We start from the raw sequence: 26,779 nt of genomic DNA, 5'->3' as shown, positions 1-26,779 counted from the left end.
CAAAAATCTTTTATTTCACTTTTTAAAACCCATTTCCCAACATGTCTACCCTCATAGATTCACTTACAGCTCTTGAGTCTACCTCTTTCACTCAGAACTCTATGTCTCTGATCGTATTACTTGTTCTCTTGGAGTTTATTTGGGAGATGGGTGGATGGGGGAGAAAGGGGATAGGTTCAGTGGAGGACATACTGAATTTGAGTAGCTCCAGAAGTAGCTATGTGGTCAGTCGGATATGAAGGGTGTCTGGAAAGTATCTGGCCATGTAATATGTTCTCGTCATATTAACAATGGCTGGATACTTTCCGGACAACCCTTGCATACATACACACAGGTTTGGAGGTCAGGAACAGGGACATGTATTTTAGTCTTTAGTGAAGAGATAGTAATTAAAGTAACTAAAGGCAGAGGAGAAAAGAAGATCATAGAAGACATAATAAAAGGCAGAAAAAAGAAAAGGACCTCACTACGAGGTCCTTGGAGCTCATTGAATAGAGGAGAAAGAGCCGTGATGGAAACCGAACAGGAGAAGACACAAAGATAGAAGGAAAACCAGGCGACTGTGCTCATCAGTGAGCCCAGGACACACAATAGCAAGTTTCCAGAGAAAGAAAGAGATCTCTGTGGTGGACACCATTAAAAGAACAAATAAAATAAAGACGAAAATGTATCCACTGGCTGAAGTGCCCTGTATGTCTTTGTCGGTGAATGAAAGACATGTCAGTGGAGCATTGAGGGTGAGACTCAGACTGCAGGAATAAGGGAAGGAATGGTAGTGAGGAGGTGTAGACAGCCAGTGCAGACATTTGATTGTGAAGAGAAGAAGGAGGTAAGGTGGTCATTAGAAGGATGTTGAAGTCCAGGGAGGGCTTTTTCTTTCTTTCTTTTTTGGGTTGGAAGAAAATTAAAATGCTAATGGAAAAAAGCCAGTGGGCAAAGAGGGGATACTTGGGAGGGGATGGGGTCTAGGCTTCCTCGGGATGGCTGACTCTAATAGGAAAAGGACGAAGAAGAAAGGGTAGCATGGGTGCGGCTGAGGGTATGTTTCTAGGTGTGGCCGTGAGAGACCTGTTTGATGGTTTCTGCTTTCTCCTCGAACTAGCATGTAAACTCATCCACTAGAAAGAGGAAGGAAGGGGGAGCTGGGGAATTTGAAAGCCCAGCTGAGGTTGGCAACTGTGAATTCACAGCAGGTGGAAACTTCTGAGCTTTTTTATTTTCTTCAACGATTCTCAGCCACTTCAGTTCAGGCTTGGATGAAGCAGAAACAGCAGAGGACAGAGGGAGGAGTACTTTGTGAGTAATCGCAGGAGAGGGACTGGAACGTGAGACGGTGGGATCTAAGCTAGACAAGGAAGGTGGTGAAGTCCAGACCAAGAGGTGGAAAATGAGGGGAAAGTGGAGGGAAGAATGCTCTTCATGAGGTCAGAGAACATGTGAGGCTGTAAATGGGGTGTGAGGAGTCTGTGATCAGAGACTTGGTGTTTACATCACTGAGTTTCGAGGTGGAGTAGTTTGGAGTGTTGACAAGGTCTAGGACATAGAGAAGAAAAGGGAAAGTCATGAGAAATGAGGAAGTCAAGGATCTAAGGAGCCAGGAGGTTGGATGGCACATCCTGGCACATGTTTATTACTTCCCAGGTGGGTTATATCCCAGGAGTTGAGCTGGGTAGAATGATGCTAACCAGGTGCCAGTCTTCACTCAGTATGGCTGTGTGGACGGAGGGGGGAATCTACAGATGGCATTACCCAGAGAGTAAAAGGCTACAATGACACAAACCTTAAAGATGGGCCTTACAGTATTAAATTTTAAATTGAAGAAAATGCATTTGCAATATGCTGCAGTTTTAACATAAAGCAATCAATGCTATAAAATAACAGAAGATTTCTGATCTTTACATTTTTATTATTTTTTTTTAGAGATGGGGTCTCTAGGCTGGTGTGTGCAGTGGCTACTTACAGGCATGATCATAGCTCACTGCAGCCTCAAACTCCGGGGCTCAAGCGATCCTCCTGCTTCGGCTTCTCAAGCAGCTGGGACTATAGGCATGCACCACTGCAGCCAGCCAGGATTCCTGATTTTTTAAAAAGACATGAGTTTGCATGATTATGAGAAATTTATGCTATCCTAAAAGCATAGAGGCTGTTTGTTTTATCCTAACTGAAGCTGAGGCTTCACTGAGCATATCTTGGGGAACTTGCTGAGCGAGTGGCCATTAGCCAGCAGGGCTTACTGGTATTTTCCATCAAAAGGTAACAAGGCCAGTTCCTCAGGCTCAGCTCCAATTCTGGAAGACAGAGGATTCCTCCAGCCACAGCTCAAAGATATTTGGTTTGGGAAGAAAGAAAAAAAGAGGAGGAGAAATTGCCTTCATAAAAATTTATTGCAGTAGTTGGTCTTAGAAGTCTTCATGCTGAAATAGGTAGGAGGCTCCAGAAAAATCTGACTTTCTTAGCAATTATGGCCTTTTTTTCTTGAGACAGAGTCTCACTCTGTTGCCCGGGAGCTAGAGTGCTGTGGCATCAGCCTAGCTCACAGCAACCTCAAACTCCTGGGCTCAAGCAATCCTTCTGTCTCAGCCTCCCAAGTAGCTGGGACTACAGGCATGCGCTACCATGCCCGGCTACTTTTTTTCTATATATTTTAGTTGGCCAATTAATTTCTTTCTATTTTTAGTAGAGACAGGGTCTCGCTCTTGCTCAGGCTGGTTTTGAACTCCTGACCTTGAGCGATCCACCCGCCTCGGCCTCCCAGAGTGCTAGGATTACAGGCGTGAGCCACCGCGCCCAGCCCATTATGGCCTTTTGATGGCCAGAAATTTTGCTTTTCTTGTGCATGCTTTTGCCTGTCTTTGGAAATGCTAAGATTGGGCAGGCGGCCTGTGTGTATAAGGCCAAAGGAAGTGTCTCTGCTCGTCTCCAGATGCTTCTGAGGTCATTAACCTCTTTCCGATAAGCAACACCCACTGTTTCCTGGCAGATCTTTATTACAGCTGGCTCCAGGGAATTCCAGAGACAGCCACACACCACACAGGGAAGCAAAGGCAGACCTCCCTGGGCATGAAACATAACACCAAATGCTGTTTTGTCCTAGGACAGGCATGAGTCCTGATGTTTTTATTCCATCTTTACAGTTCAGAATTCACTTTCTAAACTCCTGCTTTGTTTCCTGGAGATAGGCTTCAGATTCCCTTAATAATCTAGTAGGTGAAAAATCAGCAGCAAATTACCAGGCAACCCCCAAATTAATTGAATATATTGCGATGAGTCTTTGCAGAGGAAGTTTTAAGAAATGTTGATAGCTACTTCCACCTGATACCCCAAGATCAGAAGGCTCACACTGTCTACTATCTTACATGTTTTGTGTAGAAATTTGAAGTACGGACAAATGACATCATCTCCCACCTTCTCATTCTTGGAGGTCTGAGCCTGTAGTGGGCATCTCTTGTTGTTGTGTGCTCAGTATTCCCATTTCATTTGGGGTCCTTTCCTTCCCTCATGCCATATGGTCCTTGGGGGGCTGTCCACTGTCAACTACTTTACCCTGTCCTCTCTTCCCCACAGGGCTGGGCCTGTGATCCAGTCTGGCCCTTCCTTGTTTGATAGAATAGTTTGGGAGGGACCAGTTCTTCCCTGCACCACACCCCCACCAGCTTTATTAAGGCATAATTGACAAAACCACTTCTCTTTTGCAGGAAGGATGGATATTTTGGGCTGCAAGCAATTTTCTCATTTATTAATACTATATGGAAAGAACCAGACTGCAGCATGGAACCAAGGGGAGACATTTAGAGCCAAGAGACAGAGCTTGATGATGTCATCTGCACTTCTAGACTCAGGCATGTTTTCCCATTTGCATACAAATGGTAGCCCAGGATAAACACAGTTCTGCACTTTGATTATTTTTTAAAAACTTAACATATCCTTGAGATCACTCCATATCAGTGTAGAGAGAGTGTCCTCACTCATTTGTATAGCTACATAATACTCCACTAAGTGGCTGCACCAATAATTGATTCAACCACCTCTCTATTGATGGACATTTGAGGTTGTTTCCAATTTTTTGATATTTCAGATGCATGTGTCACTTCATACTTTGCTAGGGCCGATAGTCTCAAAAGTGGGAATGTTGGATTAGTAAGTAAATAACAGTGTGATTTGCCAGATTCAGACAAATCCCTTTCCACAGTGGTTGCTTTTGCTCTCTCACCAGTAATGTGTGAAAGTTTCATTTCTCCACTAGCTTGCCAACAGTGTGTTGTGAAACTTTTGGCTTTTTTTCCCTCTCCTGTATTGTAATCCTGTTTTCTCAAGTTTTGCCCTCTTTGGAAAGGCAACGCAGTGGCTCACCTCCAGCCATAGTAATGACTTGGTAAGACTCTGGAACATTCTCAGGGGATATGTTTTAGAGATGCTGGTGAACAGAATCTATAGGCTAGGGAGGAATCTGTGTTTAGGATCAAATTTTGACACAACCAATGATACCTAAAGAATATCCTATAGAACTAGAATATTCCATTCCAAAAGGGGTCAGGGTGCAATGGGGTTTGCATTTGGGGATGGAAGATGGAGAAAATTATAGAGAAAAACATAAGATGTTCATTCACCATTATTAGCTGAAGGAGTTGGTTTTGTTATCTCAAGTGCTAACTCATAAGTTGTGAAGCCACTACTGGTAATTAAAGAGGATTTCCATCATGAGAATCCTTTTTCTCTTTTCCAATATACTTCCCTACACACGTACACACAGCAAAAAGCTACTTCAACATTGTTAGTGACATCCTTGGAACTGTTAGTTGAGTCATTTAATGACTTTGTTTTGGTATTTCTTCTTTTAATACAAATAATAATAAATTAGAGAAAGTAATTTAGAAGCATACTTTTATTTCTTTTCTTTTTTTTTCATTTTTTCTGGCACTGGACTGATGGATAGAAGCTTACTTTTAAATTTTATTAGTGGAGCAGTAAGAGTTCTAAAATGAAAAAACACATTTTTCATCTTTTAAATTAAATAGAGATTTTTCAGGCTACTAAAGAAATTAGCATTTTTTAAATAATGAACTTGTCAAAATTGTAATTAAAGCTGCTGTTTTAGAATTTCTACCACAGAGTTGAAGGACATCATTTATTTTGCTTTTGGAAAATGAAAATGCAAAGGAAGTATGAAAAAACCCAAAACATTCCCTTTATCTACAAAAAACCTGTACTCAAATAATTGTACAATTTCAACATCTAGAAAAGTATGGACTAAAATTTACTACTGCACTTCTTCTGGTTTGCTGAATAATGGCCTCTAAAGATATCCAGGTCCTAATTCCTGGACCCTGTGAATGTTACATTACGTGGTAAAAGAGACTTTGCAGATATAACTAAGGATCTTCAGATGAGAGGTTATCCTAGATTATGTGGGTTGTTCCTAAATGTAATCACAAGTGTCCTTATCAGAGGCAAGCAGAGGGAGATTTGACTGCCGACAGAAGAAAGCAGGTGACTGATGACCTCAGCAGAGAGAGGAATCTGAACATGCTACTGGTTTTGAAGATGAGGGGAGGAGCAACGAGCCAAGGGATGCGAGGAATTCAGCTCTAGAAGGTCAAGACACTGATTCCCCGTTATGATCTCCAGAGAGGGGAAAGCACCTTGGTTTGGCCAAGTAATCCTGATTTGCAACCAGTGATCCTGATTTTGAACTTTGGACTCCAGAATTGCAAGAGAAAAACATTTCTGTCATTTTAAGTCACCAAGTTTGGGGTAATTTGTTACAGTGACTACATGAACTAATACACTTCCCAATTTCTAAGAAATAAGACCTTGGTATTTGAATTTAAAGTTCATTAAATGAGTTAGTGGGGATGAATATGAACACAAAGGTATTATTGAAAAGAACAAATTTGGCTGTGCTTCTTTTATGCAAAAAAAAAAAACCCCTAACTGTATTAAATTTCCAGTGCTTTATCTGTAAGGAAGGCCAATAGAACTTCCTCAGCTGGCATTGGGGTGGCGTAGCTACTCTGAAGAGTCTCCCTGCTATAAATCATCCTAACCTTTAAAATATATTGCTAGGTTTGCAGTAAGTAAGGGAAATTCATCCCTGATGGTCCTATATATTAGTCAACTTTGGCTGCTATAATGATCTGCAGCAAAAATCTCACAATCTCAGTGGCTATAACAATAAATATTTATTTCTAGTTTGCATTGCATGTTGACAGCTGTATGTTGGGTGACCCTGCTTCAGGCTGAAGGTCAGGTTCAGGTCTGTTTCATGTGTCTCCTCATTAAGATCGAAGGAGCAACTCTTTTGTTTGTTTGTTTGTTTGTTTGTTTTTTTGAGACAGAGTCTCACTCTGTTGCCTCGGCTAGAGTGCCATGGCGTCAACCTACCTCACAGCAACCTCAAACTCCTGGGCTCAAGCAATCCTTCTGCCTCAGCCTCCTGAGTAGCTGGGACTACAAGCATGCGCCACCATGCCCGGCTAATTTTTTCTATATATATTTTTAGTTGGCCAATTTATTTCTTTCTATTTTTAGTAGAGATGGGGTCACACTCTTGATCAGGCTGGTTTCGAACTCCTGACCTTGAGTGATCCGCCTGCCTCAGCCTCCCAGAGTTACTGGTGTGAGCCACCGCACCTGGCCAAGGAGCAACTCTTATCTGAGATGTAATGTTCTCACAGTGGAGGGCAGGAGCACAAAAGAGGTGGCAGAAACTTGCATATCATCTCATGAGGCCTGTTTTGAACTGACCACACCGCTACTTCTGCTCATATTCCATTGGCCAAAGGAAGTCACATGATTAAGTGCAATATCACTGGAGAAGGAAACTTTACCAGGAGGCGTGGAAGTGAATATTTGCCCACCAGTAATACCATCTATAATACACCTGAAAGAGCTTAAACCAAAGACTGATGCAGTACGCAGCAAATAAATGCTACATCAGTGCTGCAGTAGATGGGAGACTACCTCCTGAGCCAGTGGCTAACCCTGAGACTTCCATATTAAGTCCAGACTCTCAAATGAGCCTAAGGTGGTCCCAGAGTGGTAGCGTCCCCTCGTTCTTACTTAGCAGGCGCAAATACAAATTCAATTTGGATTCCCATAGACTAGGATTAACTAAACAAAATCACAACCAAATGAATTCCCAATAAACACACAGGATGAAGTCACTATGATTGAGAGTCAGCAGAAACAATGAAGACATGTCGCAAACTGTTAGACACTAGAATTAGCAAAATATAAAGTAATTGTGTTGAAATGTTTAATGAAATAAAATGTGAAAACACAAAATAGGAAACTATCAAGAATAAAAAGTCTGATTTGAAAAAGAATGAAATACAAGTTTTAGATACAATTATTGAATATAATCATTGAATAAAAACTTAGTTGATGAATGAAACAGAAGAATTGACTCAACTAAATAGTTATTTAGCAAAGTAGAAGAAAGATTTGAAGAAATCACTTGGAATGTAACACAGACAGACCGGGAGATAGAAACTGTGAAAGAGGGAGGGTAAGGGTTACAGAGAATAGAACAAGAAGGTCTAACATATAATTCACTGGAGTCTCAGAAGGTCAGAATACAGAGAACGGAGAAAAGACAATCCTTGAAGAGATAATAGTTGAGCATTTTCCAGAAACGATTCAAATCCACAGATAGAAAAAGTACAAAGTATATTAGTATATAAAGAAAAGCCACCTGTAGACAAACTACAGAACCTTTAGAACACCAAGAACAAAAAGTAGCTAAAGGCAAATGACTCACAAAGGAACAATAATTTGACTAAGAGCTGACCATTCACTATCAACAATGGAAGCCAGAAATCATAGGAATAATAACATCTTCAAAGTGCTGAGACTGAGACAACAATTTTGCCTTGGATAAAATGATTGACTATTTTTTTCTTAAGGGGCGTTCTGTCCCTCAGCACTCCCAACATAAGTTGATTACAAACCTGAGACTTCAGAGTGATAGTGACTGGGTAGAACTAAGCAATCACATTAAGAACATTGATTTACATCCTACCACATTCCACAACAGCTTGGAATCTGCTTCTGACATATAATTTCATTCTCTGTCATGGGCGAGGGTAGGTATCTTCAGATAAACAAAAACAGAGAGCTTATTACCAGTGGACTTTTACTAAAGGAATTAAAAAGAATATCCCTCAGGAAGAAGGAAAATGATCCCAAAGGAATGTATAAGAAGCTACAAGGAATCCTTAGGAAAGAAACTGCAAAACATATTGGTAAAGCTAGAAGAAATCTTTATATAGATTTATAAATATATATATATATATAAATAATATAATAATATCTGATTTGGTGGTTAAAAAATAACAAAACTAGATAGCAATATCCCATAAAAAGTTGATCAAAAATAGTTTTTTAAGCTTCTTTTGCTGTTCAGATGAGAGATGAAAATATTAACTTTTTTTTTTTTTTTTTGAGACAGAGTCTCACTTTGTTGCCCAGGCTAGAGTGAGTGCCGTGGCGTCAGCCTGGCTCACAGCAACCTCAATCTCCGGGGCTCAGTGATCCTACTGCCTCAGCCTCCCGAGTAGCTGGGACTACAGGCATGCGCCACCATGCCCGGCTAATTTTTTGTATATATATTTTTAGTTGGTCAATTAATTTATTTCTATTTTTGGTAGAGACGGGGTCTCGCTCAGGCTGGTTTCGAACTCCTGACCTTGAGCAATCTGCCCGCCTCGGCCTCCCAAAGTGCTAGGATTACAGGCGTGAGCCACCACGCCCGGCCAAAATATTAACTTTTGATTTGTTATGTTAGGCATTGTTAAAAGAAAAACTTTAAACAAATTAAATGTAACAGAGTTTACTTGAACAAAGAATGATTCTTGAATGGAGAACCCCAACCCCCAATTTCAGAATCTGTTCAGAAAGAATCCCATGTTGTCATGTGGTGGGAGATTTATGGAGGGTAAGAATTCTACCACTGCAACACCAAGCAAGATTTATGGACAAAAAAGGAAAATGACTTATAGAAAACAGAAGTGAGGTACAGAAACTGCTGGACGGGTTACAGCTCGATGCTTGCCTTATTTGAACATGGTTCAAACCTTTGATTGGCCAAAACTCAGTGATTGGTACAAGAGCAGGTTATAGTTTATTTACATAACCAGTTAGGTTACGGTTCATTAAGTATGGAGAAACCTTTAGGCCAAACTTAAAATATGGTACGGAGGCAGCTTTAGGCTAAACTCAATTTAACAGCATGCATGTAAAATGTCAAGTTGTAACCTGTAAAAGAATAGAAATGCAGTGATTAACATCTCAATCATAAGAAGGAAACAAATACAATAAGAAAACAAAAAACAATAACATTATGCAATGAAAAGTCTCACTAAAAATCAGGAAAAAAGGATATGGTAAAAATATAAAAACAAATCCAGATATTTTAGAAATGATAATGATTAAGAAAAGGCCGGGTGCCGTGGCTCATGCTTGTAATCCTAGCTCTCTGGGAGGCCAAGCCGGGCGGATCGTTTGAGTTCAGGAGTTCGAAACCAACCTGAGCAAGAGCGAGACCCCGTCTCTACTATAAATAGAAAGAAATTAATTGGCCAACTAATATATACAGAAAAAAATTAGCCGGGCATGGTGGCGCATGCCTGTAGTCCCAGCTACTCGGGAGGCTGAGGCAGTAGGATTGCTTGAGCCCAGGAGTTTGAGGTTGCTGTGAGCTAGGCTGATGCCATGGTACTCACTCTAGCCTGGGCAACAAAGTGAGACTCTGTCTCAAAAAAAAAAAAAAAGAAAAGGTAAATTGTGGCTGGGCACAGTGGCTCACACCTGTAATCCCAGCACTTTGGGAGGCCAAAGTGGGAGGATCACTTGAGACCAGGAGTTTGAGATTACAGTAAGCTTCACTCCAGCCTGGGCGTCAGAGGGAGACCCTGTCTCTAACAACAACAACAACAACAAACAACAACAACAACAAAAACACCCCAAAGATAAATCACTAATATAGCCAGTTAAAAGGCAGATATTGTGTCAGATTGGAATAAACAGGAATCACATGTATCTGTATCTTATGTAATATTTTATTTTTAGAGCACCAAAATAAATAGCACATAGGTGTTTAAAATGTATTTCTTAAAAAGCTTAGCCATTTTTATACAAAAAGATGAGCTATTTACAAGTCATTCCTTGCTACTTACCTCTACATTTGTCAAAACCATAGAGGTGGGTAGCACCTTATATAAACATCAGCACCTTAAATATGTGAGATTTCTTTATGTGTCAAGGAATGTTGCTAAGTTCCAAGATGACACCAATTTTTACAGGTACGTGGACATCTTCAAAATGTCTGTTTAATGGGATTTCTTTTTAAAGAACACAAATCATCACTAACAATTGAAGAGAAAAATCTAGTGTTATTTATATGAAGCTTAAACATGTGACATTATGTATTATTCTGCTTTGGGTACTTCCCAGATGTAATTACAATACATGGAGTTTTGCTAAGACAACTCAATAATTGTTAAGAAGCTTAGCATTAAAATGTTCCCTATTTGTGATTACCCATTGTACTTTAAAATTGTTCTTGCTAATTTTTCATTTCTGATGATCCAAGTGAAGAGTATTCGCCAATGCCCATGATATCACATCTAAGATGTTAGAGGCAGCCTCCAAATGGAACAAAATGGAACAAATTCTAGAGAAGAATCTACAAGTTAAGGTTCTATGTAATTGTTGGGTAGATATAAAAGTGATTGGAGGAAACTGATTGCTTTGGATGAAACTGTTGCCCTCCCCCACTCCCAAAGAAATTGGGTTATTAATCCGAGACTTCAGAGTGGTAGAAAGGGGGTAAATTGATTGATTATACTAGTCACATTAAGTATATTTGTTCACATCCTACCTCATTCCACCAACGATTTGAGTGTATTTATAATATATACTTTCCTGTAAATTAAAAAAATAAAAAGCCAGGATCACAGAAAATACATAAAGAATGGAAATATAAATCTAGGCCAGAGGTCCCTAAACATTGCAGCACATTAGAATCATATGGGGAGCTTTTATTTTTTTATTTTTTTGAGACAGAGTCTCGCTCTGTTGCCCTGAGTAGAGTGCCGTGGCTTCAGCCTAGCTCACAGCAACCTCAAACTCCAACTCCTAGGCTCAGCGATCCTCCTGCCTCAGCATGTTGAGTAGCTGGGACTACAGGTGTGCACCACAACACCCAGCTAATTTTTTTTATTTTTAGTAGAGACGGGGTCCCGCTCTTGCTCAGGCTGGTCTCAACTCCTGAGCTCAAGGGATCCTCCTGCCTCAGCTTCCCAGAGTGCTAGGATTATGAGGTCAGCCACCCTGCCCAGCCACAGGGGGAGCTTTTGAAACTCCTGATGCCCACGTGGCACCCCATACTAATTAAATCAGAATGGCTGGGGGTGAGAGGCAGAGACCAGTAGTATTAAAGATCCCTGGATGTTTTTACATGTAGCAAAATTTGGGAACCACTGACCTAGGCTGAGGTTCTCAACCTTACGGGCATATTGGCATCACCTGTGATGCCGTTGCAATACTGCTGTCTGAATTGATTGAGTCAGTCTCCTGTGCTGGCTACCGGGCACTTGGTCTGTTCTAAATCTCTCCAGATGATTCCAGCATGTGTCCAGGGCACAGAACCACTGCACTGGGAGAAAGTTGATACGTAGTTACAAAGCGGATTGCTTTTTATTCCTTTTTTTAAAAATGGGTTATTTTATGGCCTAAGGTCATAAAACTTGTTCTTGAGTTTTCTGGTGGTCAAAGTAGGTAGAAAAGCACAATCAGTTGAAACAATTTTTGTCATCCACAGTGCAAAAGCTTGCCAGCTTCTTGAAAGCAAGCAAGCTTTTCCTCACAGGTCTGAAACAAATGTCTTGTTTGAGTCTTCAACAGTGGACGTTGAATGAGGTCATTGGGTCACGATTTTATAAACACCCCACAATAAATGACATATGGCAAGTTTCATATTCTAGCATCTACTCGCCATCCCTCAGGGAAAGCCAAAGACCTGACCGCACAGTCGGGGAGTGGGGGAGGGCTGTAGGAGCAGGTGACAATGGACAGGAAGAGGCACTGCCACACCCCTCTACAGGTTCCACACGATACAGCATCACGCGAGGGCTAAGCCTGGAACTGTGTACCTCGGGGTGTCAAAGCGGTGTCCTGTGTAATCAGAAATTATAATTTTCTATCAGAAAATTTCAAGAATATCGATGACTTTTTTTTTTTTTAATGATATAAACTGTACAAATTTGACAAAGGCCTGGCCAGGGAGGGTACAGAAGAACTGATTCCTGATCGTAGGACTGACAGGCAGGGCCAGGGGCCTCTTGGAATTTTTGGTGCGCATGTATGTGGGCTTGTGCCTCTTGTTTATCAAGAGAAAAAGACTTCAGGTTCGAAAAGCTTGAAAAACCTTGGTGTGGAAAGAATGAACAGAGAGATCCCTGGATGACTTCTAAATACTCCTCCATAAAGCTTATTTTTTCTCTCAGTTGGGATTCTGTGGCATGTAAGTACTGCGGCCTTAATGGTGCAGGATTTTTAGAGGAGGCTCGAGTAGGGTGTTGACTCCATGGGGCTAAGTCTTGAAAGGAAACACATTATGCGGAACACATTTTAAGCCAGTCATGTTGCAGGGAGGCAAAGGAGAGCTTAAGTTGGATGGGTGTGCCCCTCTTTTCTTTTGAACGTAATCTAGCAGGGCCAATGGCAGATTTTTAGTAATGGAGCTGGGGACTGGCAAAAAAGCCGATTCTTTTGGGTCACGTGAGTTCTCACTTCACTTCCTTGAACGGAAATCCTAAATGCACCCTGATAATACCCAAATGGGTACTTTGATATTTTTTTTTTCCAAAGGCAAATGGCATGTTCTGCGTCTGTTTTCTTTCTGAATTCACAAATGCACTTAACATGTAAATTTAAAGAAAGGCCTCCAAGAAAAAGGCGAGTGACGAATTTCTTTCACTTATTTAAAGTAGTCTCTTGCATTCCTATAAATCGGAAGGATTAAATGAACTGCTTGCTAAAGAAACAGTAGCTAGGATGTGGGAGGAATCCTACGGTGGCTAATAAGACGTCTCAATCGTTTGCATATGCAAAGGATAACCTTAAACTTGAGTTTGATATTTCACGTTGCGGCTCAAAAATGAGTTGCCTTTTATTCAAAGAACCACGCTGTCTGTTTTCCAGTGGGTGGGTGTGTACTCAGGGCGGGCGCTGTGTTGGTTTTGTTCCCTGCACGGTTGACACAGGCAGTGGCGAGGCGCGGCCACACCGGGGCAGCCTCTCCCCGGCTGGTGGCCAGGCCAGGCGGATCGCTCGGGGGAGCTGACAATGCAGCCAAGTCCGGCTTGTCGGGGCTGCCAAGAATTTAAAGGGGTCTAGAAACATCCATCGTTCCCCCCTTTTAACAATCAACAGTGAGCTCAGGGCTCTTGGTTAAAAGAGCACAATGGGGAAGAAATGGGCACAGTGTTTTGTTGTTTGGAAAATGCCTTCAGCGCCCCCGAACGTCCAGCCGCCCCCTCCCCAGAGCGCGGGGAAACCGGGAGCGGAGGGAGGGTCAGCGGCGCAGCCGAGCCCGCCCGGGCGCGCCCCAGCGGACCGCCCCGCGGCCGGGTGACCCCCGAGCGCGGCGCTGCAGGCCGCGGGTGGCGTGGGCGTGGGCCAGAACTCCGCCGCCCCCGCGGCCCGCGGCCCGCCCCCCGGCCCGGCCTGTGATTGGCTTGGGGGGCGCGTGCGCCCGCCCCGCAGAGCGGGGAGGGTCCCCGAGCGGCGCGGGTGGGAGGAGGCGGAGGCGGGGCGGGGAGAGCGGGGCCGGGACGGAGCGAGCTGAGGGGCGGGCGAGCCGGGTCCGAGGATCGCGGAGCGAGCTCGGAGCGGGGCGGAGAGCGGCGCGCGGGCGGGGAGGGAGGCGCGGGGAGGGAGGCGCGAGGGAAAGCCCGGCGGGCTCGCGCCGCCGCTGCCGCCGCCCGCTGCTCGGCGCGCTCTCGGGGGCCGCCAGCCCGCACGTCCCGCAGCCTTCCGGGAGGAAGCGGCGCAGGCAGCGGCCGGGGCGCGCGCGGCACCCTCACCTGCCGGCGCCCGACCGCTCCCCCGGCGGGGCGCGCGCAGGGCCGGGCGCGGGGCCGGAGGGACCTGGAGGCAGAGTGAAGCCCCGGCCGCCCGCGCCGCAGCACAGCCGCCCGCAGCGCCTCGGGCCCCGCGCGGGGCGCCGGCTCCATGGCGACCGGGCTCGGGGAGCCGGTCTACGGACTTTCGGAAGACGAGGTGAGTGCGCTCCCTTCCCGCCCGGCACTCCCCGGGGAGTTCCTGCCCCGCGCCGGCAGGGGGAGGGGAATGGGGCCACCCGGCGCTGCTGGTGCCCCGCGCCTGTAGGGGAGCCCCAAACACGGGAGCGCCCCGGAGCTGGGTCGGGGGGGGGCCCTAGGGTCCTCCTCGTAGCCCAGACGGGCGCATTGTTTGTAAATGGAGCAGCGCTGCACCCTTGGAGCCGGGGGTTCTTTCCGCCGCTCCCCGCTTTTGAGGAGGGAGCGGGGCACGCGCGCCTCTGTCCTTTCTCTCCAAGCCGCGTCTCCCGGGGCTCTTGGGCAACTTTCCGCCGCTCGCCCCTGCAGCCCGGAGTCCATGCAGGGTGTCACGTCTGGGTCGCGGTTGGAGCCCCATGCTGCGTGGGGGAGCCAGGGCTGCGGGGGAGCCCGATCGTCTTCCCCTGGAACTTTCTTTCTAATGATTGTGTGTGTGTGTGCGTTATCAGCATGCGCTCTGAAGCTCGCGTGTGCTTGTCCCGGTGGGAGTGGGGGGCCCGCCGGGAGCTGCGTGTGTCCAGGGGTCTTGCAAAGTCTAAAGCCGGGACTGTGGCTTTCGGAGTCTTGGTGGGGGGAGGTGGTCCGAGGTGGTGGCAGGTGCTGCTGGAAACTTGGGAAGGAAGCCTGCCATTTTTATTCCTCCCGGGGATTCAAAGCCGGGCACCTCCGGGGTGGGTGGAGAGAGGAAAGCTCAATTGATCCCTTTTATTAATAAAGCGAGTGGATAAGCCACGCCCCCAAGCGGTGGGTTCGACTGGAGAGGGCTTTGTTTTTCACCTCTCTCTCTCCTCCCCGTTACCCACTCCCCGCTTTTGAAACAATCCTGCTAAATCACTGCTTAGCCCTCTCCCGACCAGCCTCGCTCGGCTCTTATTGGTGTGTTGCACTGCCAAAAAGGGGGGTGGGACGCCTGTCGCGGGCGCGGCGTGACGGGCAGGCTGGATGGAGCAGGTAGGAGTGGTTTGCCATCTGGCGGGGTGCGCGCTCAGGTCTGGCTCCCCTTCCGAGAGGTGAATTTACAACCCTTGAGGCATTACTCAGCAGGGAGGTATTTCCGATCTTGGTTGTGCATTTCATGAAAAGTTGATGCCTGGAAATTCAGGCTTTCTCGATTCCTCTTTATTCTCCCTCCTTTCTTTTCCAGAGGTCCCCTCTTTCTCTGGCGGTGGGGGTGGGGTTGGAAGAGACAGGCTATTATCTGAGACAGGCTCACGTTATGGCTTCGCTCTCAGCAGCTCTCCTACTCTGTGTATGTGTGCGCGCGTGCATGTGTGCTACGTAAGTGTGGAATGCAATAGGTGTCTTGGGGTGGGGAGGGTGTTTGGGGCATGACTTTTTTTTTTATGATGGTGCTAGGCAAAGCTTGATGTGATATTTTATCAAAGAATGATCACAATGCAAATAATGTGTGATTTGTGGTTTTGATTATTTTGCCACGCTGTGCTGGTGTGAAATAATTTCTCCCTTTGTGTAGCTACCTGGGGATGGGTGAAAAGTGGCATTGTTTCCTTTACCCTGGGGATTCTCCTCTCCCTCCAGGCTTCTCTCTTGCAGGAGCTTTCTCTTGCATCCTCTTACTTCTCTATTCAATTAGCGGCAATAGGGGGCGGGCAGTGAGCTCTTGGAGGTGTGGAGATAGGGACATTCCTGAACAAAGGGGCTGCTTGGGTTGAGGTATTGTGGGGGAAGAAGACAGCTGCCATTCATCTTAGGTACTTTTCTAATGTTGTAATAAAATCATTATTTTTAAAAGCTCCCTGAAAAAAATATTTTAAGAATGTTTTGGGAATTGCAACTTGGATAAATGAATCGCATGCATGTCACTGTTGTTTGTGCTTTGTTTACACTGGCAGTGTCAGAATCTACCTAGAGTGCATCTTGCCACTTTTGTCTAGATGACTCAATCTGATCGTCTTAACTGGTGTCTAGTGTGCAAGTGGAGGATGGAATATGAACAGAATCTGAGTGTGTGTGTTGGTATGTGACTGGGTTCACTCCTGCGTGTTGCCACTCCCGCGTGTTGCCAGAAAAGTATTTGGGGCTGCATGGGAAATAGCAATAGGGTGATGAAGACACCTTTTATTACTTACTTATTGCTGTGTTGCTGGTACTATTTAGTTCCACACACATTATTATTGCACAAGACCAGTCCCTGTCTTCCTTATTCAACTTTCCTTATTCAACCAGTGAAAAAATAAGCCTGGGCAATTTTGATGACTTCACATTTCCACGGTATTTGCTTTTATGGGTGGTTACATGCCGTCAGGTTATTCTTTGGGGAATTAGGGAATGACTTTGTAGAATATTAACAAATTGTTGAATTTGCACTGCTCGTTTTTGTCTCCTGGAATTAGTCTGTGTAAGAAAACCGATGGAAGATTTTAACAGACTCTGAAAGTAGAATGCTTGCTGTAATCAACAGCAGGATTGATTTTCCAAGGCAGGTTAAATATGGGTGCACTTCAGTTTGCAGACTTGGTGTCTGCAGAATATCACACGTGAAGATGTTTCGATTGCTATTTAAGAAGAGTCACCTTATAAAACTCTTAGCAAAATAGGCACCCATAGCTAGCACATTTCTTAAAAGAAAATTTGTATTTTGATTTGAGGTTGATGAAAAGCGTAATATGTTTGGTATACACTTAGTTATGTATCATCTGATAAAGACTGCTGAGCCCTCCATACTGGTAATGATGAATGAAGAATTGCATTAACCTAGAAAATAGCGGGGTGCTAAGGCATGGGGTACCATCCTTTTCCTTGGATGATCAGCTAAGGTCTTTGCTTGCGTGATGGTATATGCTGTTTAATTTTTGCTGTGTGTTTCAGGTTGAGGTTCCTCTGGTGAGATAGAGTTCATACTTACCCTGATTTAAATCATGTCATTTTAGGTAACCAAGGGTGAAGGACTTTTTATTGGAGGGATTAGCAACTTGACAAGACTTCTGATTCATGGCCCAGGGTTAGATTTGCTTTGCAATCAGAACAGTTTGGATTAATTTCTGCAACTGGCTTGAGTCCTTAGTGGTTTTATTTTTGTTTTTGTTTGTTTGTTTTTGGCAATCTGCAGCACAGTTGGTCATAGTTTACTCCTGAATGTTACTGTTTCCAAAATCTTTTATTATATCTTAGAAAGGTATCTTTTATTGAGAGGATTTTCACTGCTTTCCATACTAGGCGAGTGAAGTACTAGGGTTTGAATGGCAGCCTTCTTATAATGATATTGCATATGGCATTTAAAAGTTTTTTGGTTAAATGAGGCAGATGGCATAAAAATGAAGGTTGGGTAGACCTGGGATTGTACTTTTGACATCTCCCCTTATTCCATACAAACAAGGCTAGCTGGCTAATGTTTCAAATGCTTCCTCTGCACCTTGCCATCTCATTTAATCCTCATAAGAACTCTGTGAGGTATGCTGTGATTTACAGATAAGGATTGGAAAGCTCAGAGAGATTAAGTGACCTGCTTAAGGACACATGGCAAGTAAGTTGGGGAGCCAGGTCTGTTGAATCCAAAGCCCTAGTTTTTTTTTTTTTTTTTTTTTTTTTTGAGACAGAGTCTCACTTTGTTGCCCAGGCTAGAGTGAGTGCCGTGGCGTCAGCCTAGCTCACAGCAACCTCAAACTCCTAGGCTCAAGCAATCCTGCCGCCTCAGCCTCCCGAGTAGCTGGGACTACAGGATGTGCCACCATGCCCGGCTAAGTTTTTCTATATATATTAGTTGGCCAATTAATTATTTCTATTTATAGTAGAGATGGGGTCTCGCTCTTGCTCAGGCTGGTTTCGAACTCCTGACCTAGAGCAATCTGCCTGCCTCAGCCTCCCAGAGTGCTAGGATTACAGGCATGAGCCACCGCCTCAAAGCCCTAGTTTTTATTACATGCTAAATAATCCTCCCTTTCTTCTAAGTGTCTTAATAGCTAGATTATTCAAGACAATGTAAGATAAACATCACAGGTTGCAAACTGGTGGCTTTCTGGCCAGGTACATCCAGAGGCCCTGCTTAGTGTAGTCTCCAGAGTATTTTAAAGCTTGGAAACTTCATGAAAATGTTTACCTGGCTTCATTGGGACCACATTCTAAGCTAGCCACCATCAGTGGCTTTTCATTATATCCCTTGAGATGTGGCAGATGTGCTGTAGTCTCCCCTCATCACTGCTCCCTGTTGCCTCAGGGGTCTCATTTGCATATAATTATTTACTTCATAACAAACATTTAAGGTTAACCTTTGGCATGGATACCATATTTCTTTTTCTTGAAGATATGGTCAGTTTAGGCTGCATGTGGTGGCTCACGCCTGTAATCCTAGCACTTTGGGAGGCCGAGGCAGGTAGATTGCTCCAGGTCAGGAGTTCGAAACCAGCTTGAGCAAGAGCGAGACCCCATCTCTACTAAAAATAGAAAGAAATTAATTGGCCAAATAATATATATACAAAAAATTAGCCAGACATGGTGGCGCATGCCTGTAGTCCTAGCTACTTGGGAGGCTGAGGCAGAAGGATCGCTTGAGCCCAGGAGATTGAGGTTGCTGTGAGCTAGGCTGATGTCACTGCACTCACTCTAGCCTGGGCAACAAAGTGAGACTCTGTCTCAAAAAAAAAAAAAAAGTCAATTAGTAGTTCAGATTTCTGCTTTTCTGTAGCTGAGAAAAGGGCCTGAATGAGGGAATTGCTTGTAAATGGGCATTAGCAAAAAAGCACCTGGTAGCCTAGCTGATATGTCCTCTGAATAACCATCTGCAAATGATTAAGAATAGTTGTTAATTTACAAATAAATTGGTATGTGTGTGTTTTCAAGAGATTACTCAAGAAGCCCTGCGTGCCATCTTTGCAGCTGTGCAAAGGGGTCAGGACAAGATTGCTTTCAGAAATTACGGTTTCGATAGTGTTTGGATCTAAAGGTGGATGCTGCCAGGCAGTTTTGTAAAGAAAGATAGGGCTTGCCCGGTCATGCCAACTCCAAGTGCCTGTGTCTGGCCCAGCTAGCTAGCAGGGCTTGAAGAAGGACAGTGCACCCGGGACATGGCAGCTAACGTTTGAGAAACAAACTCAAGAGGGCCTAGGTTTTATGGCGACATTTAAAATCCGTTTTTTAAATTGGTAAATACAATGTATTGTTTTCAATTCTATAACGAGTAGAATTTATTTTCTTCAAGCTCGTGTCTGTAGAATCTGTAGACACTGACATTGTTATTTACATTACATTTAGTTTATTAAGTCAGAATGTTTATTGGGATCGTTTATTTTGTTACTGAAAAGCAGTTTCTCTAACTTAAAGGAATAAAAATATTTTTGTTCAGAGGGTGAGGACAGTGACAAAATGGGAGTCTTCAGATGACTGCAGTTTCTTTAATCACTACTCAGAGCACAATTTAAAGGAAAGCCATTGCATGGGGCTGGGGCATCTCCTCAGTGTAGTGGGTGGCTGCATCCGCAGGAAACTTTCCTGGGAAAGTTTGTTTTGGGATTCTGGGAAGCCTCAATATGCTTGATATTGATATATTCAGGATAAGAGTGAAAAATCTCAAGGGAGAAATTCCTCTGAATATGCTAAAGGCCATTGAGTTGTATACTTTCAATGGGTGAATTGTATGTGAATTACATTTCTATAAAACTGTTTAAAAAATTAAGAATGCTTTTAGAATGTGGCATTATTGCAGCAATATATTTGAGCTCCTGCTAAATTGCTTCTGTACTCATTTGGAGGGGAAGAAAACTGTGTCCCTTGCTAATTTACTCACCCTTCTGCCTTGTGCAGTACTTAAAATGGTATCATGAAATCATGGCACCATGTGATAGATTGAGAGCATATTAAAATTTTCTATTTTGAGTTATAAGATCTGTATTAAAGAGATTTTAGTGGTGCCCTTGAATTTTGGGTCGTAGATGAGTAGCCAGCAGTGTAGGGGGAAAATCCTGACTTAAGAGTTTTTAAACTCTTCGACGTTTCAGGTGTTTAAGTGTGTGTGTCTTACTGAAATATATCTTAATTGGTAACAAGGCAGACTACGTATTGATCTTTAGACAATTCATGTTAAAAAGGTTCAAAGTAATATACAAATAATATGGTGATAGTGTTAGAGTAGTAGGATTAATGAAAGGTGTCAGGAGCATAACAAAATGGTACTTTCTGTTTTTGTATTGTTGTTTTCCAGGTCACCGTATAAACAAATACATTTCACTTTCTGACTATAGGTGGCAATGTTTGTACTGTTTAACGCTATTTTTGGCTTGAGTGTTGCTTGTTGGTAGAATGTGGAAATGAGAGCATAATTTAGAGATGAGAATGAAGAAACTAGATTTAGATAACAATGTTTTCCTACAAACTTAAACAATTAAATTATTTAATAAAAATACTTACAGAGATATTTCTCAATATGGGCAATGTCAGGAACCATCAATTTTCCAAGTTTTCAACCTAGAGCATATACAAGTTTGGGAGGGAGGGACAGGCATTTGGATTTGGGGAAGGGCATGTCTGCAACATACACAAAGAGAAGAGGTCCTTTCACTATCCTTCTTGGGTATGTAGGGACTTTTAAATAATTTTAATTCTGCAGTGTGGATCCTTCCATAACTTGCTGTTGACTTTGAGAAGGAATGAAGTATTATCACTTCTCCCAGTGTTTGCTAGAGACATTCTCTTTTATTTTTTTCAGATGGGGGTCTTGCTCTGTCACCAAGGCTAGAGTGTGGTGGCCCAGTCATGGCTCATTGCAGCCTTAACTCTTGGGCTGAAGCCATCCTCCTGCCTCAGTCTCCCAAGTAGCTGGGACTACAGGTGTGTGCTACCATACCTGACTCATTTTTTATTTTTATTTTTTAGCAGTGGGCTCTGGTAGCATTACCCTGGCTGGTCTTGAACTCCTGGCCTCAAGCGATCCTCCTGCCTTGGCCTCCCAGAGTGCTAGGGTTATAGACATGAGCCACTGCGCCCAGGCTGGAATGTTCTTGATTCCCGATGTAAGATTGTGGCTCAAGTTCTAGCAGAGACCTTGGTGGTGTAAAGATCTGGGCCACTTATTTCATGAACCTGTAGGATCTCATTAGAGTTGTAGTGTTTTATTCTGCAGCCGAGTGGTCCGAATGCTATTACTGTAATGCCTTTAGGTGAGAAAAGCCATATTACATAAGCGTATCTGGGGTAACTGGCTAAAATTTGACACTTCAATCGACTTTTTGTCCCTGACTCCAGAGTCCTGTATTGATTTACAGTCCACCAGGTTTAATGGCAAGGCTCTCAGATTCCCTCGCTGTCATCACATCCAGTGTTTGGTGACTACTTGGCAGGCAGGCATCCACCAAGAGATTTTGTATTCTTTTCATACTTCCTATTCATCAAGAGAAAAGGGCCATTTAACAGTGAGTTTTATTTATTTTTTTTTAAGTGTAAAAAGCTGTAATGTGAAATCCATCCTGTGGAAGTGGAACTTGAAAAGCCTGTAGGGGTGGTGGCGGTCCCATGAGGAGAATGAGCAAGCGGGGAGAACTGTCCTATTGCCGGTTTGGGGGATACCCCATCACCTGTCCCTTGGCCAGGGCTCCAGTGGACATGGTGTCACAGGCGTGCTGGGGTGAACGCTGATGGATTGCCTGAGTAGCTCCGGCAGGTTTCCACCTTCTGCACACCAGGTGGGGGGTCATGTGCCCTGTCTGGAGGGGACCTGGCAGCACAGTCACAAGGCCTGAGTTGCATCTCCAGCTCTTGGTCTTGGCCGTGTTAACAGTTCTCACATTCCCATTTCTAACCTGACTTGAGACCTGGCCGTCCATGTCTCCTTGGGTACAATTCTGGATCACATTGTATAACGTGTCTTTTCAGGCGTGTTGTAGCGCTGGAATTCCCATTGTGGGTGAACAGTAAGGTTGTTGTAACAGTGAGAAGAGGTATGGTTGGCAGCACTGGCCAACGTGCGCCTACCTGCCGAGAGGTCACACCGACTCGCCCCAGTGGAACATCTGTTATGAAACAAGTGCTTTAACCCTTTGCACTCGGATGTCGAGTGAGACTCGACACGGTTAGCAAAAATTATAGGGATTGAAATTACTCTTTGAATGTATCAATAATTTGAAATATAAAAAAGTCCAAATAAATAAGTTTGTGTGAAAAGAAACTCCAGTTTTTTATTCTACTGCTGTGCTTTGTAAAATCTGGGGTATTTAAAAAAAAATTAAATCCCAAGTAGAATAAAGGAATCGAGAAAAAAGCAAGCGAGTGCAAAGGGTTAAAATGCAAAATTAAACAGTTTTTTAAAACTGACTTGTATGATTTTAAGTTTTATATCAGCGTTTTGGCACATTTGATGCCACCAATGTGAGGAGTCTAGCAAGGGCAGGCTCTGGGCCAGAGGTGTAGGAGATGCAGACCCTTCTGTTAATTTTCAGTGTTTGATCAAAGATGTTTCTATTGTCTAGATGAGTTTTATTTACATGTGACTTTTTTTTTTTTTTAAATGCTGGAAGTCCCTTTGGTCTGGTTTTTAAGAAAATGAAAGCAAGCTTAATCTGTTTAGTTACTTTGCTTAGTAAGTACTCAATATTAACTGTTTAATAATAGGGAGAAAAAAGTGTGTGCGTCCCACAGAATTACAAGCTCCACATAGAATCTTCTAGCTACCCTTGGAACCTGAGAATGGGAGTCTGGAAAATCCTGTGCTTTCTTTTCTGTCTCAGTTCATAAATGAGTTGTCTTTGGGTGTCTCCACAGTGCCGACAGCATCTAGCCCAGTGTGGTTCGGGCAGAGGAAGGAGTCCCAGGTTGTAAGAAGAAGCAAAACTGAAAATCAGTTTGCATCCACTTATCCTTCCAGTTCTCTTTCCTTCTGTGCTTCACACATTGTGTGTGACAATCAGATGACATAATCGCAGTCAGCAAGTTGGTTTTGAGCTTCCAACGCCAGAGGATGAGTAAATATGGCTCTAGCATTGAGCTGCGTCTACAGGGAGCTAAACTCTCCTTGTTGATTTTTGAGTTCTAGAGTATGTTTATGCTGATTCCTGAGAAACTGGTATGTGCCGCACAGGCCACGCCTGCCTTTGGAATCGATACTTTAATTTTCAGTGAATGCTGTTAGTGAAAGAGAACACTTTAGGCTGGAGTGAGAGCTTCTCCTCCTTTGCTTTGAGATAGAGAAAAGTAGATGTAGCCGTGGAAGTGATGGGTGGCCTGGGAGACATTGAAGAATATTTAATAACATGGAGATGTCAGTAATAGGATATTAAGCAGAAAAAGTAGGTTATAAAACTGTGGGTGCAGTAGAATTCTATTGTGGCTAAAAGTGTTTACATCTAGAAAAAATGACTAGAAATATATCCCAGCATGTTAATGTTGGTTATTTTTGAGCAAAGGGATTACAGGTAATTTTTTTATTGTCTTTTTTGTTGTTGCTTACTCATGTTTTCTATAGTTCTATAATAAACATTCTTTTTCTTGATATAAAAGAAAGTTAACAAGTGAGGTCGAAAGACACCCTCCAAATGCATGTGCTTCAAGCTTCAGGTAAAAGTTAAAGCCCTTGGCCAGTACAAATGATTGCTATAGTGTTTGTTCAGTTGCACGTGTGTTTATCAAGAGCTCACCTTGTGCTTTGTATCTAAGGATACCAAGGTCATTGTCACGTTAGGAGCTCACCACTGAGTTGGGAGGTAGAGAGGTAAGAGCAACAATTGAATATTTTTCAGAGGAAAGGACTGGTAGATTGGATTTTTTTTCACTTGCAGCTAACAAAGATGTTAATAGATGTATCATTTTTCTCCACTATGAACACTTAAAATTTGTATTTCCATCCTGTGCATAAAAGTAATCTACATTTTTTGTAGTGTTTTGTATCCTCTGTGTGTACTATGAAAATGGTGGTCTGTGATCAGATCCAAATCTTTCTCTATATTTTTGTTTTCTTGGGTTTTGAGTTAGAGATCTTATAATTACCCAATTTCTGTTTTGAATAATTTTAGATGTCAAAATGATAGCTGTGCATAGCTGTACTCAATAGCTGTAAGCTCTTCATTTTTTCTTTCAGCTGATTTGTAAAGTCCAAGTTGGGTGTGACCTAGAGTATGTCCCTTCCCAAGCAAAAGAGTAGAGTTGACAAACACTATGTTACTTCTAACTGGAGACTTGTCTTTGCCCCCTGCACCCCCCCAACCCAGCCTTATAGTATTTCTGAAATAGGGTGCATGTTCCAGTTGATGCATTTAATGTGTTGGTGTGTTCCTTATATTCACACCATCCTCATCCTTTCCATTCCTCTGACTCCCCCAAAATGACAGCTGACAGTAGTTGATGGTATCTTAGAATTGTGGGGCTCGAGTTGACCAATCTCAGTTTGTGTTCTATGGTGGTGCTGGGCTAGAGTATTGATAATTGTCACGGGGACTATAACCTTATCTGGCTTGTTCAGTTATAATGTGTCAATTAGGAAGTGTCCACCTAGACCAGGGGTCCTTAAACGTTTTAAACAGGGGACCAGTTCACTGTCCCTCAGACCGTTGGAGGGGCCAGACTATAGTTTTAAAAAAACTATGAACAGATTCCTATGCACACTGCTCATCTTATTTTGAAGTAAAAAAAACAAACGGGCAAAAGCACCGGCATGTGGCCCGAGGGCCGTAGTTTGAGGCCGCCTGACCTAGACAGTAAGGAAATGGGCCAGCTCAGGGGTGGGGTGTCAGCGGGAATCAAGTTTGTTCTTTTTTCTGCTTTACCATGTACAGTCTGGCTCTTTTGGAGGCCTTATTGGTCCTAGGGCACTGCCATTGGCAGTCAGAGCTGTGCTCTTTTTTTTTTTTTTACTATGTACTTGAAAAGGAAAGAGAGTCCTTCTTTGGCTTTCTATTAAGATTAAGGAAATCTTATTCCCAGAATCACCCAGGAAATCTCTCCTTATGTCACTGTGGCCTGCAGAGGTTTAGGTCCGCTTGTCCCTCAGCCTGCATGGCAAGGAGCGGGTGGGGTGACCTTTATTGCCTTTGCCCCTGGAGCCGGGGTGAAGTTATACATGAGGACCCTTGGGTGGTACATCCACCTTCAGGCATGTTACACCCCTTCAGAAATGCCCTTGGCTTCATGGAATGCCCGTGCCCCCTTTCCCTAGAGAGACAGCCCAGATATCATCTGAGCATTGCCAAGATTGCAGGGTGATATATTGTTATTTCTCTTACTCCTGAAAGGAGATTTTTTTGGTAATGATCTGGTGACTTATGACTTAATAGGTTATGTTCCTCACAACCTGCAAAGAGGAAGAAAGAACAAGGTAACTACAATAACCTTCTGTTCAGAGAGGGGAAAATAAGAAACTCACAGTGGGGCAGCCGGTGGAGCAGGAAGAGCCAGGAGTGCCACCTTGGTCAGCCAGTCTGGTGGCTCTGGTTCCGCTGAAGAACGTCCAGCGTGAGGTTGTCCCTTGGTCAGTGTGTTCTCCAGCTGCACTGAGTAGGATGGCACTGGCCAGGTTCCTTTCCTTGGGTCCTGTTAGGCATGAGTCTGGGGCTTCAGGATTGATTGTCTTGGGGTTGAAGAGCCACCGGCTGGTGGCAGCCAAGCTGAGAATTTCTTTGGTAAAATTGCTCCCAGGAAAACTTAGGTTCCAGGTTTGTTTGCTTCTAGTCAATTCCATAGGCCGATAACCACTGCCAGTGAATGATCTTATCTTGATGAAGTTGCTGGTTCTTGGAATTCCTGGGTCTCAGCATGGAGTCTCAATGCTCTGCTCTTCCCCACTGCTTCTGCCCTGGGGCGATTTTAAAATAGCCTGGGACCAAGAGGCACTCAGTTTGGCTCTAACAGACAGTGGGGCAGTTGAACTCACTCTGTTTTTGCTTTCGCATATCATAAGTGACCGTGACCAACTTCCCCTGACGGTGGGACTCACAGTACCCTCCACCCTTCCCTCACAGCCATTCCAGTTTTTAAAAACAATTTTTTAATGGTTGCATAACATTGAGCATGCTAAAATAAAAAAATTTTAAAAAGAAATTAATTAAATTTTTTATTTAAAAATTAAAAAAAACAATTTTTTAAAATGCTGGTAATAGAGACAAAACACAGAATTTGCCATCTTAACCATATCAGAGTGCACACTTCAGTGGCATTAAGTGCCACCGTCACCACCCTCCATCCACAGAACTCTTTTCATCTTGCAGAACTGGCAACGCCATGCTCATTAGCCAATAACGTCCCCATGCCTAGCCATTCCCACTTTATTAGTAGCACCTCTTTTTGATGCAAAATCTGTGATAGGGTTCTTGATCTCGAGCAACAGCAGCTGATTCTGATGAATTTAAACAGAAAGGGAATTTATGGAAGTAATTTTGGGTAGCACAGTGGTACCTGTAAAGTTGGGGAGCCAGGCCTGGGAGTCGGGGACCAAGGAAGGCTGGGCATCTGGAACTGTAGCTGTTAGCATATTTTATTTTTATTGAAAACTCAGCTCAGAGGTCACTGTTTAAAGCTGGGCACTG

The 26,779-nt window shown here is 43.6% G+C and overlaps 1 protein-coding gene across 2 annotated transcripts in view; it reads left to right on the top strand.

Annotated features, from left to right (window-relative positions):
• Positions 1–13,940: 13,940 nt before the first annotated feature.
• The window catches only part of NEDD4L (NEDD4 like E3 ubiquitin protein ligase), a 327,232-nt gene continuing 314,393 nt past the window's right edge, over positions 13,941–26,779 (top strand). Inside the window, exon 1 of one of the 2 annotated variants that reach the window (XM_020282099.2) lies at positions 13,941–14,283. In XM_020282099.2, the coding sequence (XP_020137688.2) occupies positions 14,236–14,283 (48 nt within the window). In that variant the 5' untranslated portion in view covers positions 13,941–14,235. The remainder of the gene's footprint in view (positions 14,284–26,779) is intronic. The other variant, XM_020282100.2, reaches the window with a different exon arrangement.

This window comes from Microcebus murinus, chromosome 17 (genome assembly GCF_040939455.1).
Source record: "Microcebus murinus isolate Inina chromosome 17, M.murinus_Inina_mat1.0, whole genome shotgun sequence".
Classification (NCBI taxonomy): Eukaryota; Metazoa; Chordata; class Mammalia; order Primates; family Cheirogaleidae; genus Microcebus; species Microcebus murinus.
The sequence above is the reverse complement of the archived record's forward strand: the minus strand, read 5'-3'. Positions and strand labels throughout refer to the sequence as shown.